Source organism: Cyrtonyx montezumae, unplaced genomic scaffold, assembly GCF_038088225.1.
Source record: "Cyrtonyx montezumae isolate F1298 unplaced genomic scaffold, pur_monq_1.0 scaffold_8, whole genome shotgun sequence".
In the NCBI taxonomy this organism is placed as follows: Eukaryota; Metazoa; Chordata; class Aves; order Galliformes; family Odontophoridae; genus Cyrtonyx; species Cyrtonyx montezumae.
Genome location: NW_027072089.1, coordinates 42756905 through 42771153, shown reverse-complemented (window position 1 = coordinate 42771153; position 14249 = coordinate 42756905). Strand labels below are relative to the sequence as shown.

General features: G+C 40.0%; 1 protein-coding gene across 1 annotated transcript in view; it reads left to right on the top strand.

Annotated features, from left to right (window-relative positions):
* The window catches only part of TAF4B (TATA-box binding protein associated factor 4b), a 57766-nt gene that overhangs the window by 30458 nt on the left and 13059 nt on the right, over positions 1–14249 (top strand). The window contains exons 12-13 of the mRNA XM_065752611.1: positions 3334–3459; positions 4389–4445. Coding sequence (XP_065608683.1) covers positions 3334–3459; positions 4389–4445 — 183 coding nt within the window. The remainder of the gene's footprint in view (positions 1–3333; positions 3460–4388; positions 4446–14249) is intronic.

The window sequence follows — 14249 nt, the reverse complement described above, 5'->3', positions numbered from 1 at the left end:
GGACTTCAGCAAGGCCTTTGACACGGTCTCCCACAGTATTCTCCTAAGGAAACTGGCAGCCCGTGGTGTGGACAGGTTCACTCTTCTCTGGGTGGAGAACTGGCTGGAGGGCCGTGCCCAGAGGGTAGTGGTTAATGGAGTTAAGTCCAGCTGGCGTCCTGTAACGAGTGGTGTCCCCCAAGGGTCAGTTTTGGGGCCCATCTTGTTTAATATCTTTATTGATGACCTAGATGAGGGAATTGAGTGTACCCTCAGTAAGTTTGCAGATGACACCAAGTTGGGAGGATGTGTCAATCTGCCTGAGGGTAGGGAGGCCCTTCAGAGGGATTTGGATAGGCTGAACAGCTGGGCTGAGCAAAATGGGATGAGGTTCAATAAGACCAAGTGCCGGGTCCTGCACTTTGGCCACAATAACCCCATGCAATGCTATAGGCTTGGGGCAGAATGGCTTGAAGAATGTAGAGAGGAAAAGGACCTGGGGGTGTTGGTTGATGCTCGGCTCAACATGAGCCGGCAGTGTGCACAGGTGGCTAAGAAGGCCAACAGCATCCTGGCCTGTATTAGAAATAGTGTAGCCAGCAGGAGCAGGGAGGTGATCATCCCCCTGTACTCAGCTCTGGTGCGGCCGCACCTCGAGTACTGTGTTCAGTTTTGGGCCCCTCACTACAAGAAGGACATTGAGGCCCTGGAGCGTGTTCAGAGAAGGGCAACAAAACTGGTGAGGGGCCTGGAGCACAAGTCTTATGAGGAGCGGCTGAGGGAGCTGGGATTGTTTAGTCTGGAGAAGAGGAGGCTCAGAGGAGACCTTATAGCACTCTACCACTTCCTGAAGGGGGGTTGTGGTGAGGAGGGGGTAGGCCTCTTCTCCCTGATAAGTAATGACAGGACGAGAGGGAATGGCCACAAGTTGCGCCAGGGAAGATTTAGATTAGACCTCAGGAAGCATTTCTTTTCTGAAAGAGTGGTCAGGCACTGGAATGGCCTGCCTAGGGAGGTGGTTGAGGCACCATCCCTAGCGCTGTTCAAGAAGCGTTTAGATGAGGTGCTTAAGGACTTAATTTAGTAGTTGGGTAGAGATAGTGATAGGAGGATGGTTGGACTAGATGATCTTATAGGTCCTTTCCAACCTTATGAACTTATGAACTTATGAACTTATGAAAACTCTGCTTCAAATGCTCCTAGATGTTAAATGTCAACATCCCCTTTCTTCTTTCCCTTTGCCCCCCGCCCACCATCAAGCTGCAGAGAACAGACATAACTTTTGAGAGGCTAAGAGGCTCTTCTGCTTTTAATTTGGTTTAGGAGTTGATTATAAAAAGCTTAAGCTCAATAGACTCGCACAGAGTAGCTGATCCTCTATGACCTCTTGCATCTGTACTCTATCCTCAGCAAGGCTTTTCAACATGATTTATGTTGTTCAGCTCAGGCATCTTAAACATCCCTGAAAATTGTTTACAAAATGAAACAACAACCCACCATAATAATAATTCTCCCAGTTTTTGTCCTGTACTGGTTCATGATGCTGCTCTGGTGTGCTTCTTGTTGGGTGGCTTGCATTGCTAATTGGCATTCAGTCTTTGATTTGACTTTAAAAATGTAATTATCTAACCCTGACTTTCAGCATTCCAGAATGAAGCATTTCTAAACTTTGAAAAATAATCTTCTGGTAATATGGCTTTCTTCTTTGTCCTGTTAAAAGGATTGCAGCGTGGTGGTGGATTACAAACTGCTGCTCCAAAACAAATTGTACTTGTGCTGAGGCTGACTCATGAAGTGTGTGTTTTGTGGGGAGCAGTAAAAAGATGAGAGCAGTAACAAGAGGGGGAGAGAAAGGCTTGTCAGACTGTTTTGCAGAACCACAAACTCTTCTTGAGAAGGACAAAGTCTCCTTAGTTGCAACACATGGTGTGGTCTGAGCTACAATTGGTGATACGTGACAATGTGGTGGCTCATTGAAAAGACTAAACTGAATAGAAGAAGAGGGATTGATTTCATGCTTTGTCTGAATTGTGAGAATAAAACTTGGAAGACAACAGTGCCTCACAATGTGACTTTTACTTTTCTTCCAACTTTTAAAAGTATATGAGTGGGAAGAAAGATCAGAGTGTACCGTGTCTGAAAATAAAGTATTTGGAAATTGAAGCCACTGTGATATATGTGAAATATTCCCTTCCTTAAAATATAGCTGTAAAACATCCTGTGCTTGTGCCATAATAATTGCGTGTCAGGGTTGTTTCATTTGAGTGTGAGATTGGATGGTGTATGAGGAAAGGCCATTGAAAATGTACAGTGTTTGGCTGGTAAAAGACTGAATATAAATTTATCAGGAAAAGAGAAGACTCCAGGATGTACACTAGAAAGAGCGCTTCAAATAAGTATCTTGTTTTGCATGATGCCCTCTGTCCAGTGTGTACATTTCAATAGCCTATGTGGAAGAGTAGAAGCAGTGAAAACGAGATTTGCTTGGCCAGCTGATGTTTTAGATCTTTTCTTTTGTAGTCTTTCCTATCTTGACAAACTAAAACTATAAGTCACTCAGTCTCTTCAAAGAGGGCATAAGTAAGAAAAACAAACTACTGATTGCTGCCTTTTTGTTTATGTAGATTCTAAAATTACTGTAGTCTTCATGCAATGCATACATGTCTAGTTTGTGTTAGAACCAGTCAGGAGTATTCACTGGCCCAGCTTTGTGCTGGGCGTTGGACCAGATGGCTTCCACAGATCACTTTTCTATGAAAAACTATACTGTGATTTGAAAGCATCCCTTGATGCAGAAGTATGTATTTCTGGAGCTACAATGATATACCTCACATTCCTTACCCACAAAATTCATGTAACTATTCTGTTCCTTACCAGATGAAGCTTATTTCAAATTCTAGATTAAATGGCAAAAACTTCAAAATTTTGGATCTTGTGTTTTTCTTCATCTGTTGCCTTTAAAGGAAAAAAGGATATGATGATCTCTTACTTCTCAATTCTGTTCTTTTTCCTCTTAGTAATCTGTTCAGAAGACAATCTTGGTTTTTAACTGGTTTTGAAATTTATAATAATCTTTTGTAATTCTGATATACTATACTATAATTCTAATATTGTTACAGACAGTAGAATGAGGTGTTGATTTTGTCAATTGCTCCATAATCTCTTGCTAGTCACAGATCCAAAGAAACATGCTTCAGTGGAGAGGAGATACGTAAATGGCTACCTACCACCTGAAGTCTTCCTAAAACATCTTTCATTTCTCAGCTTGAGAAAGCAGTGTTTTTTTGGGACTGTTTCCATTTATTAGCTCTAGTGGTGTATAAAAAGCCCTGTCTAACAAAATTCTCTTTCCAGGGAAGTGATACATACATTGTATCTAGTGACACCAGAGCACAGCTAAAATTTCTTGAAAAGCTTGATCATCTAGAGAAGCAAAGAAAGGATGAAGAGGAACGTGAAATGTTACTACGAGCAGCCAAGGTAAGAACATCATTTTTTGCTTTTCAGGACTGTAGCACCGTGTCCTCATAACTAGATATTTTTAGTGTTTAGGATAGCTCAGTCCGTACAAAAATGGTTTTTAGGCTTTTATGTTCTAAAAATCATAGCAGTTATTTCATAGAAGTGGTAGGTGTGACCTGTTCTTTTGATTGTTCTTACGGTCAGAAAGCAATAAAATTAGAATTCACATAGTTGTAAACTTAATTTATGACTCAGTTTCTGGTTCAAAAACTGCCATGTCTTTCTTCATATCTGGAGTTTGGTGAGATCTGCTGCCCTGCCAGATATGTTTCTTTTCTGTAGTCAGATCAGTGGGTTCATCTTTGATGTGGTACCCTTATATCTGAGAATCAGAACAGAGTTAAGTATCCTTCCTCCTTCCCTTAAGAGCAAAAAATTAAAAAACAAAACCAGCAAATAGGTAGATGTTTCACAGTCAGATGAGACTCGATCCTCTCCTGTTTTGTTGTTTTGTTTTCAAGCTGAATTCTGGATCCCCTTGATCTGAATTCTGGATCCCCTTGGGTGGAAATGTAATCCAGACTGGAAAGAATCGAGTTGTACTTGCAGAAGTACAAAATTATGACTCCTTTTCTTTCCTGCACTTCCTGTCCTTTGTAAGTGTCTGCTGCTGACATGAACAGCATCATGCCTAGACTGGACCTGACTGACAGTGTTAGCATCATTTTCAGTTTAATCTTGCTTCAGGCTAGAGCAGAGGCAGCGAGCCCAGATGAGGGGGGTGTATGTGTGCGGAGGGGGAGGGGAACCAGTCTGGATTGAGGCATTCGCCCCTGGAGCAAAATCTTCAATCACAGGAGAAAATTGTCATTTATTAAATATTTAACGTATGCTGTGGTGTTTGGATGCTAGTAATTCCTGTTCAATCTTTCCTGTTCCTTTGGTAGAGCCGTTCCAATAAAGAAGATCCAGAGCATCTGCGTTTAAAGCAGAAAGTGAAAGAGGTAGGACTTTCAAGTTACCATGCTTGCTTTTGTGTGCTGAGAGAAGGTTGGCAGCCCTGTCCTGGCAATTAGGTCAGGGTTTATTTTGCTGTTGCATACCATTTGCAGAGGCCTTGGGGAAGGACAGGAACTGCTACAGGCAAGGGCAGTGCTTTAAATGAGGTCAATGAGTTATGAGCTCTCTTTTTAACATTTTCATAGTTCTAGTCTTGTTTAGAAATGGCTCTTTGTAAACTACAGCGGTACACTTGGTAGGAATATAATGTGGGATTAGAAAAAAAAAAGAAACTTTGAGATTTAGCATCTGGGACTGTACAATAGGCTACATTTTTCCAGGGTAATTGTTCGTTTTGTAAATCTGATACTGCTTATAATTCTTTGGCTGGGAGGCGGTACTGGGATTTAGTTTTAAATGGAAAACGCCTCTGGCTTTTAATTTTCTGGGCCCAGCAGTTTTCTGTTCTGGAATGGAGCCCTTGTTTCACACAGTTCATGTTTAGCTGCAGGGGTTTTAGTTTATAGCTTAGACTGGTTAAGCTTTTACTCCCAGAGGCCTCTGCATAGCAACTGTAGAAATCAACAAATAAGTTCATTTATGTCTGCAGCCTCCTCTCAGTAGCTGACTTTTTACATTTCCCAATATCCATTTCCTGACTTTTCTAGCCTGAGAGAAAAAAGCTCCACTAATTGGAGCTTATTTTAATTGAGCCTTAATATTGGATCTCACTGGAGTTGCCCCCAGAGCTACTGGGAACAGAATGAAATGAAAGTACCTAAGGTTGAAGATGTGTGTATGTGTGTGTGAAATTTTTCACTTGACCTACAGATTCTTTTCCCTGCTGAATAAATCATCAAGCCTGTTCACATTTCTGATTAAGGATCTGACAGCAGATGATAATAAAGACAATTGAGGTGTGAGACGTGTGATACAGAGCTGAAGAAATTGGTTTCTATAGTTACTTGACTGATTTCATGCAATTTTTAAGGATCTTTGTGCTAAATGAGTGTGATTTTCTGAGCAACCTTTTTCCTTAACTGTGCCTCTTGAACTATGAAATTTGTTGTTGCTTAACATTGCTGCACTTGGTTCCTAGGTGCCAGGAGCAGCAGCAGGTTATTTATGAATGCTTTAAAGGCCCTTACTGTTTGGATTAATGTAGGAGCTGAGGCAAAACAAATGGAAATCCAGTAAAATAGTATTAGAATCAATGCTCTGGATTTGCACCAAAGTAGAAGTTGTCTGTAAAATGAGAGGAGAGAAAACTTGCTTTTACTATCCATCTTTTAATTCCTTTTTCTTCCTTACAACTCTTTCTTCATGCTCACAGAATAATCTGCAAGTACAGAAGTTGCCTTAAAGCCCTTTCCAGTTTGCCTCACTGCCACCAGGTTCAGCAGTCAGTGGGTAAATGCTGATTTGTCTCATCTTGTAGGTGGCCTTAGTTTCAACATCATCTGATTGTTTTTAGAGGTTTTTTATTGAACCACTGCAAACCTGCATTTAAGGGATTAGTTTATGCAACAACTTTTGTTTTCCACTGAACAATAGCATAGAGGGTCTTGAAAAATATTCCATGACTCAGATATTTAGAATAGAAGGAATTTAAGACTAACTTGGTTCTTGTATGTATACAAAAAAGGTAGCCAACAGAGTGGAGAAGACTGCTTGAGTTTGTATTAAGTTTTCTAGTCCATATCCTTTTCTACATCTTATCTGGTGCTAGTTTAACACAGCCTTAATCATGCTTGTCCTGCATTTTGGTCTGTGCTTTGCTGCTCGACTGTTTAATCAGAAGAAAAGCAGGCAGATATGCCACTTTGAACATTGAGGATCATTTTGTAGGTATTGCCTCTGCTCTCCTGAGTGTGGGGCAGCCAGAACTTCACCAGATTTCATGAGCAGTGCAGGAGTCCCACCTCCTGTGCCCTAAGTGCTTCCTTTTGTCTGTTTCAAAGTTAAGTTGTAAAGAGCCCACGTGAAGCTGTTCAGTCTTGAAACTTTATTGATGTTTGGAGATGCGTGGTCAGCTCACTTCTGTATAAAAATGCAAGCGCAATTAGGTCTGGAATAAGAGCAAAATTGAAATTAATGAGCACCCTAAAGCTGAAACTGGTGTAGTGTGTGCTGGGATGAAAGCCTGAAAAGGCTCACCATTGTCATTCTTACTGGTCAAGCTGTGAGTGTAGCCTGCTCCTAGCAAACCAAAGGTGGGAACTGCAATTCCTTTGTCAGCTGGAATGAAATCCCTTCCAGGCAGTTCTGGTTGAGTATCCACTAGAAAGGCTAATCTAATTGTCCCCTTGTAGGTCTTAAAGAGTGAATATGGGTCTTCCTTCCTCAAAGCTGTCTTCTGTATGTTAATGGTGACCTGCTGGGAGGAGGGGGACAGGATGTGGGGTAACAGTACTGGACATCCAGTGTTTTCTAAAGCAGCATTTCCCCAAAAGTAGGGCATATATTGTAACAAAGAATACCTTTAAATCCAGGATATGCTGTCATCCAGTTGCTTGGGGCAGCTTCTTGAAATTGCTGGAAGCCTTTCCAGAGACTTGGCGCTGGATTCTTTTATCTAAAAGACTATACATAATTGCAGTGACCTTCTTGTCCCTTTTCGCATGACCTATTACCTAAAACTTCCCTTATGCTAAGTCATTTGTTTTGCTATATTCTTAGTCTGTGTAGCTGGCTATGAATTAAGTCTTTGACTTCCCCCTTTCACCTGTTTCAGCAAATTTTAATAGCTATGGAAAATGCACATTCTTTCTGAGACAGCTGCTAGGCTTGCCTGAAGCTGCTCCTTTATCCACTCAAGAATTTTGTTCTTGCTCACCTCATAGGCCAGCTCTTTGTATAACAACATTTCCAAAGTGTGGATAAATTATCCCTGCTTTTCATTCACCCTTTGCTGTCACTTCAAAATGAGAAGGATTCAGTCCTTGTGCTGTCCCTGCTGCCTTTACTTTTAAACTTCAATTTTTTCAGGTGCCTTCTGCTACTTCATGTTGTATTTCCAACTATACTTCTAGTTATAAACAGTATTCAATTGACACAATTCTTGTAGCTGTATTTGTAGCTTATCTCTAGCCTCCTTTCTTTTTCTGAGATTACCTCTGTTCTTACCTTGATGCACCCCGCAGTGAAAAAGGTGAGCAGCTGCATCTCAAACAAGGGAAGAGCATGTGGAGTACCTACAGGAGTACCTGATAAACAGCAAACTTGTCTGCTCTCTTCCTTGCTGTTCTGGCAACTTGGTGTTCTAGTGACTACAGAAGTCTTTCTAGTTCTTTGTTCCTACAGATTGTTTTATTATGACTTTGATGCAGATTTTGAATGATGGCAGCAGTTAAGATACTGAGAAAATTCAATGCCTTTTTCATTAACTGTTCTGGAGGGGAAGATTGAGCACTACTTTTCTGTAAAGACAAAGTAGACCCCACAGAAAATGCTGAAGTCAGCATGATTCCAGTGTATTCCTGGGTGTTATCTAATGGGTGAAATACTGCTGTTCTCTATTATCTTTTTCAAAAATCATCTCACTTTTTTTTCTATTTCATGTGTACATCCCAACTCTTTTTCTGCTCACAATCTCAGATAAATCTAACTTGATTCTTTTCCTTGCCATCTCCAACTCTCAATTTTCAAACTATTGAATTGTTTCCTACCCACAACTCTTCTGCTTCTTCTATATTTAGTCTTCTGGATCTAAAGATCTCATTGCCATAAATAAGCTTCTTGTGAGTTTTCAGTGACCTGAGAGCTTCTGCTTAATTATCTGATTTATATTGCCTTTTTTTTCTGTAGTGTTTCTTTCTTGTGTTCTTTCTTCTGCCCTGCAGCGTAGTCCCACAAATAAGAAAGGGCCGTCATCTGAGAAGTAGTGTGTGATGAGTGTGTGAATTCTAGAATGTTAGAAATGGAAGTCCTTCAGATTGTTAGATTAGTAAATGAACTGAAAAGTGAACCAAATCCCTATTTATGTGGTTGTCATCCTAGTATTCTGAAGAAGGATAAGAAAAGAGCAGCTGAGGTACTATTAAGAATATTTTAAAACCAGTTGTCTGCAAGATAATAGCAAGTATTTTTATGTTCTGAAAAATAAAAGCCCCACCCCATCACTCCATTAAATATGTTTTGGAGTTAAATATCCTTTTCATAGTTTCTTTGAGAGATTGTAATGGATATGTAATTGTCTACAAGTATGGGTTAGATTTAGAAACAGAAGAAATGTTAGGACTACAAATAACAAAAATATGGTAACAGTGAGACAGATATTTCTCTGCCAAGGGCAGACATTTGGTGGAGTGCACGGTGAGACAGAGAAATCTGTACATGGAAGATGTCTTGGGCATCCTTTAGTTTTGAGACCCCAGGAGTGAGCCAACACACAGTGTTACACAGGCTGAAAATCATTCAAGATGTTGTGGGTCTGCAAGGACTGTGATTGGTTTTAATGTCTTGCAAGGGCTGGCTATAGTGCTGTTGTAGAATCACAGAATCACTAAGGTTGGAAAAGACCTCCAAGATCATCCAGTCCAGCTGCTCACTGACCACCAGTATTTTCCCCCCTAAGCTACATCCCTTAGTATGACATCTGACCATTTCTTGAACACCTCCCCTAGTCTATCACCTCCCTAGGCAGCCCATTCCAAAGCCTGACCATTCTTTTGGAGAAGAAATTTTTTCTAATATCCAATATGAATCTCATCTGGCATAACTTGAGACCATTCTCTCTCATCCTATTGCTAGTTATATAGGAGAAGATGCTGACTCTCACCTTGCCAAAGTTTTTTTTGAGTCAGTTGTAGAGAGCAATAAGGTCTCCCCTGAGCCTCCCTCAGGCTGAACAATCCCATTTCCCTCAGCTGCTCCCCATAAGGCTCGTGCTCCAGACCCCTCATAGCTTCACTGCCCTTCTCTGGACATGTTCGAGAGCCTCAATGTCTTTCTTGTAGTGAGGGGAAGGCCCAAAATTGAGCACAGTACTCAAGGCACAGCCTCACCAGGGCTGAGTACATGGGGATGATCATTCTCCTGCTCCTGTTGGCATCCTGGCTTGTATGAGCAATAGTGTTGCCATTGGCCTTCTTGGTCACCTGGGCGTACTGCTTGCTTGTGTTCAGCGGAGCATTGACCGACAACCGCAAGTCCAGTTCTTCTTTCGTGGTAATGCCAACTCACTGGCAATAATGAGCAGTCTTCTCACACGTAGCATCAGAAACAATGAAAATTATGGGGTAGGGTGCTGTAACCTATTCTTGGCCTCACAATAAAAGTATCATCAGCTGTGTCCAACAATATGCATAAAGAGAACTTGATGCTCTCTTGTTGCTGGATGCTTGACACACGTGAACTTCTCTGGGCCTCTTAAGTAAGGCAAACTGATGGGATACTCCACTTGTTCTAGAGAGCACAGAAATAGATCAGTATTTGTTAAAAAGTTGGTAACATGGAATATGTAATCCAAACCTGAGAAATTCTTAGCAAGAATTGGCAAAATTAGGGTCCGGTAGCTTCTTGACTCCTGGATTTTTTTCTTTAGATCTTTATTTAAATCTGTAGGTACCTAGTTATTTATATATCAGAAAATGTCAAGTATCAACTGAAGGAGAAACAAAACAAAACTTTTCAGGTTTTTTTTTTTTTTAACCTATAGTAGATTGCTGCATGGTTGTGTTGATAAAATTTGCTGTTATTTTCCAAAACATCTTATTGCAGCCTTAAGGTATAAATATTTAAGGCACCTGGTTTAGGAGGATGCAGCCACTTTCAGGCCTGTTTAGCCACTGAAGCATCTATGTGGAATATTAACTTGAAAGAAATCTATAGTATTGGGTACTACTCTGTAAGTTGGGCTGCATACCAACTCAGAAAGGCAGAATAGCATGCACTACTTTTAAATTACAACAGAGGGAAAAGTCAGTACAAACTGATTGTATGGCTAATTAAAACAGTTTGAAAGGAAGCAATTGCAAGAAGAGAAATTGGAAGAAAAGAGAATGGTAAATGTTTAAATATGCTGCCTTCAAATGTCAGTTTTCTTTAGAGAATGTCCCCCATATGAGAACTCCTCTATTCAGCAGCATTCAACCTGTAGGGCAGAACATTTTGTATAGAAAAGGTAGAGGCTGGAGGCAGTAATGCTCATTGAGCTTTATGACAACCAGTGTGAGAGGCTTAGAACCAAAAACAGATTTTTAAGGTTTATTTTTCATTTTTGTCACAAGTTTCCTAAAATGCTTAAAGGGAGTGCAAAAAATTGGAAAGCTTTCTTCCAAAGACAATGAAGGGGAGAAGCAACTGAGAACAGGAAGATTTTAGAACATTTGATGGAGGACGAAGTGAAACACAACAAAACTTCAGTTGAGAAGGGTGGTTGGAAAAAAGAATGGATATAAAGACAAGAATTCATTTCAGTGTGTTATGTGCCCCACTTTAAAGAACTAAATGTTAAGGTACTTGAAATGTATAGTAAGGGACAATAGTGTATACTCCCAGGCAGGTGTTAGGCTGCAAGCTAGTTAGAAGGAATGTTGTCTTTTGGTGACAGTTGCTTTGACTTACCTGTAATATTTTAATATTAATCTACTTATTGTTTAATTTCTTGACTGTGACAGCTGGAAGAATTTGGTCTTATACCTCTTCTGTATGCCTGTAGCCCTTACCTTTTTTCCCCCCTGCAAGTCTTATACAAATTCTTGTTCATCTGCTTTAGTGCTTTTATTACTCCTGATGTACTTATTGCTGGGTAGCACACATAACCCTTAGGCATACATTAAGTTGTCTTCAGCCTTCCCTGCTTTCCTTTCCTGCCAGTTCTTCTGTTACTTTAAATATTTTATTTAATCTGTCCCATACTCTGTCAGCCTACAACATTGTATGTGGAGACATCCTGATCCCTGCTCTTTTCTTGATATTAAAATCAGTATCTTCTGGGTGCCCTTTTTAGTTTCTCCCTTTATATCAGTTAAAATCAAATCCAGAATTGCGGTGTTCAGCTTCCCATCTGTCTTAGCACCATTTCTTCTGAGCTCATTTCCATCTGTATGTCTCTACTTGTTTACTGAATTGCCGAGACTGCTTTTTTTCTTTCCCCTACACATAACTTCCTAGTGCATAGATTTTTTTTTCCCTCCACTTCTCAGATTTTACTCTGTGTTTATCCAGATATTTTGTGTATTGGAACTCCTGCAGACATGGGCAGTGGTGTGAATTTCTTGAGATGGCGCGTCATCTGCCAGCATTGTGCTGGATGCGTGCTGTTTGGCTCCTCTTTAACCTCAGACCTGTTACTGACATTCTGGAGAGTAAAGGTTTCATGCACTTTTTCTTCTGTGAAGGCTTATACCAAATACTGGAATCATGTTCTGCTTTGTGACTGAACATGAGCGCTTTTGTTACTCCTTTTCAAAAGTGAAGATGCATTTGGCAAGGCAGCTCTCCTTCTTCCTTGATGTTGATCACCTGGTGCCATTTGCTTCATGGATTAGTTGGTGTCAATGAGTTTAATTTATTTCTAGTAGATTATACCTTCTCCTTTGTTCTGTTGTGCTTAAGGGATTCTTTCTTGAAGGTTTAGGGAAAACTTTGGTAGATTTGCATGGCTGGAATTATTGGAGCTTTGGTAACAGAAACAATCATGTTGTATACTCTTTAGCTCAAAAAGCTTAAAAGCACATGTACTTTAAAAAGCCTCAGTGCTTCATCTCAAGTGCTTCTTGTTGTCACCTTAAAATATAATTGTCAACATTAAAATGCCGCCAAAAATATCACTGATGAAACAGTAAAAATAGATGTTGCATATTTTCTGAAATGTGGATATGAGGCATCGTGACTACAATTTCTGTGAGCAGAAAAAAGAAATATTTTCCTCAGTAGAGGATTGAGTGAAGAACAGAGAGGTCAATTTGAAAACCTTTCATTCTGTGTGATTACAGCCATGCTGCAAATGCCTTTTTGGTATAAGGGAGGCCTTTAAAACATACCTTACTTCTTGATTTGTGCTGCAGGTCAGATTAGCTAAAATGGTTATTGTGTCACCCTAGAGATTCCTGCTTGCTGCAAGACCAGACTTTAAACCCTATTTTTATTATTAAAAAGGCCAGCAGCAACAAAGACTATTTTACAAGTTCTGAGACGTTTTCATAGCAATTTGATCTTTATACACAGGTTTTTAGAACTCTTTGTACTGTAATTCTTTGTGTATGTAAAAATTGGAAAAGGGGGAGCAGAAGCACTCATCTGCCTCTTGCCTGGAGCTTGTCCCCTCTTCATGCTGAACCCAAGGAATGAATTTGGGATGGAACATGCATTTGACTCCATGTCGTGGCAGAACAGCAGCATCTTTCAGTAGATGAAGTAGGTCAGACTGAGAGGGAAACTTGCTAGTTGTGGGTCAGTGTGTGACAGGTTCACCCTGCCACACTTGAATTGCCATTATTACACTTCTGTCTTGAAGAAAAAAGAATACATATATATGTTTTCAAGATGGAAGTCTGAATGTGACAGTTTCTATTTATATCCTATTTTATTCAGATACCAATACTGAAAAAGCAGCCTCAAGATGGGAAACAATGCTGGCTGTATTTTCTCTGCTTTGTATTTCATTACGCTGTATAGACTAGTCTTAATGCCTTTTGCATATGGCTATGATCATTCTGCCCTAATTTGTATGCTACAAAATACGCTGGTTAAAAAAAGATTTGTCTCAGCCTAGTTGCCTCTTGCTTTTCCCTAATTTTGTTTAGGAAAATGCAACAGTAGCTAGCCAGTCAGTATCCTTAGCTGTCCCTTCAAGTTATCTTCCCTGTTTCCTTATCCCTGTCTGCTTGCTTGGTCATTAATACTGCGCTTTTAAGGGGAACAAAACTTGTTGAAACGATGACTTTGCTGAAGTTTGGATGATTGCCTGCTTCTCTGAATGGGAATCTGTTGAGCACATTATGGAATTGAATGTTAAAATTTATTTGTCTTAATTATGATCTCAAGAAGAACCCCAAGATGTCTAGAATGCAACAAGACTGCCTTTTCCTTTTTTTGTTTCTTTTGCTCTGAAGCCATTGTCTGATGTGAAAAATCTGCCTGTGTATGGGGTGAAGATGCTGGCAGGAGTAGATTATAGTTATGAGGAGTTTCCAGCATCGCTTTGAGAATTGCTTGGTGAAAGATCCATTAGCTCTGCAACACTTTATACGATTAGGTCAGCTGGAGGTAGCCTTGGACAACTGTGGAGCACTAACACTTCTCAAGTTTAAGGGATGCATAAAATCTTACAGTATCTGAAAACGTTCTTGCAAATGGAGCGGTATAACTTGAAGAAAAAAAAGGCTTTGAGGGGAAGATATTAAGCACACAGAACTACATCAGTTCCAATGAATAAAGTTGTAAATATTTACACTAAGCAGAAGAGCAAGAGTAGCATCTAGTAAGTGAATGATGGTATCTAGTGTTGCAGAAGTAGCACTACTTTTCTGTAAGCAAAAACCTAAATAGTGTGATCAATGCTGACTTGTAAGCTGCGCTGTTCACATAACTAAATCATTTGTCTCATCCTCACCAAAGAAAAAAGGCAACTACTCATAGCAAAGTCTTCATTCCCTGATTTCTGTCAAAAAAAAATCTTGAGCATGTGTGTTTTTTGAGTCTTGAATTGAAAGATGTCCATCTAGGAAACATTCACTGAAATACCTTTTCCCTTTTTAGTTTTCCTTTTTAATAGCCTAGCTGATGCAATGCTTGATGTGAAGCTGCCAGCATCAGTAAAGTAAGAACAACTCTACCTATCTGAAGTATAATGGTAGAAAAAA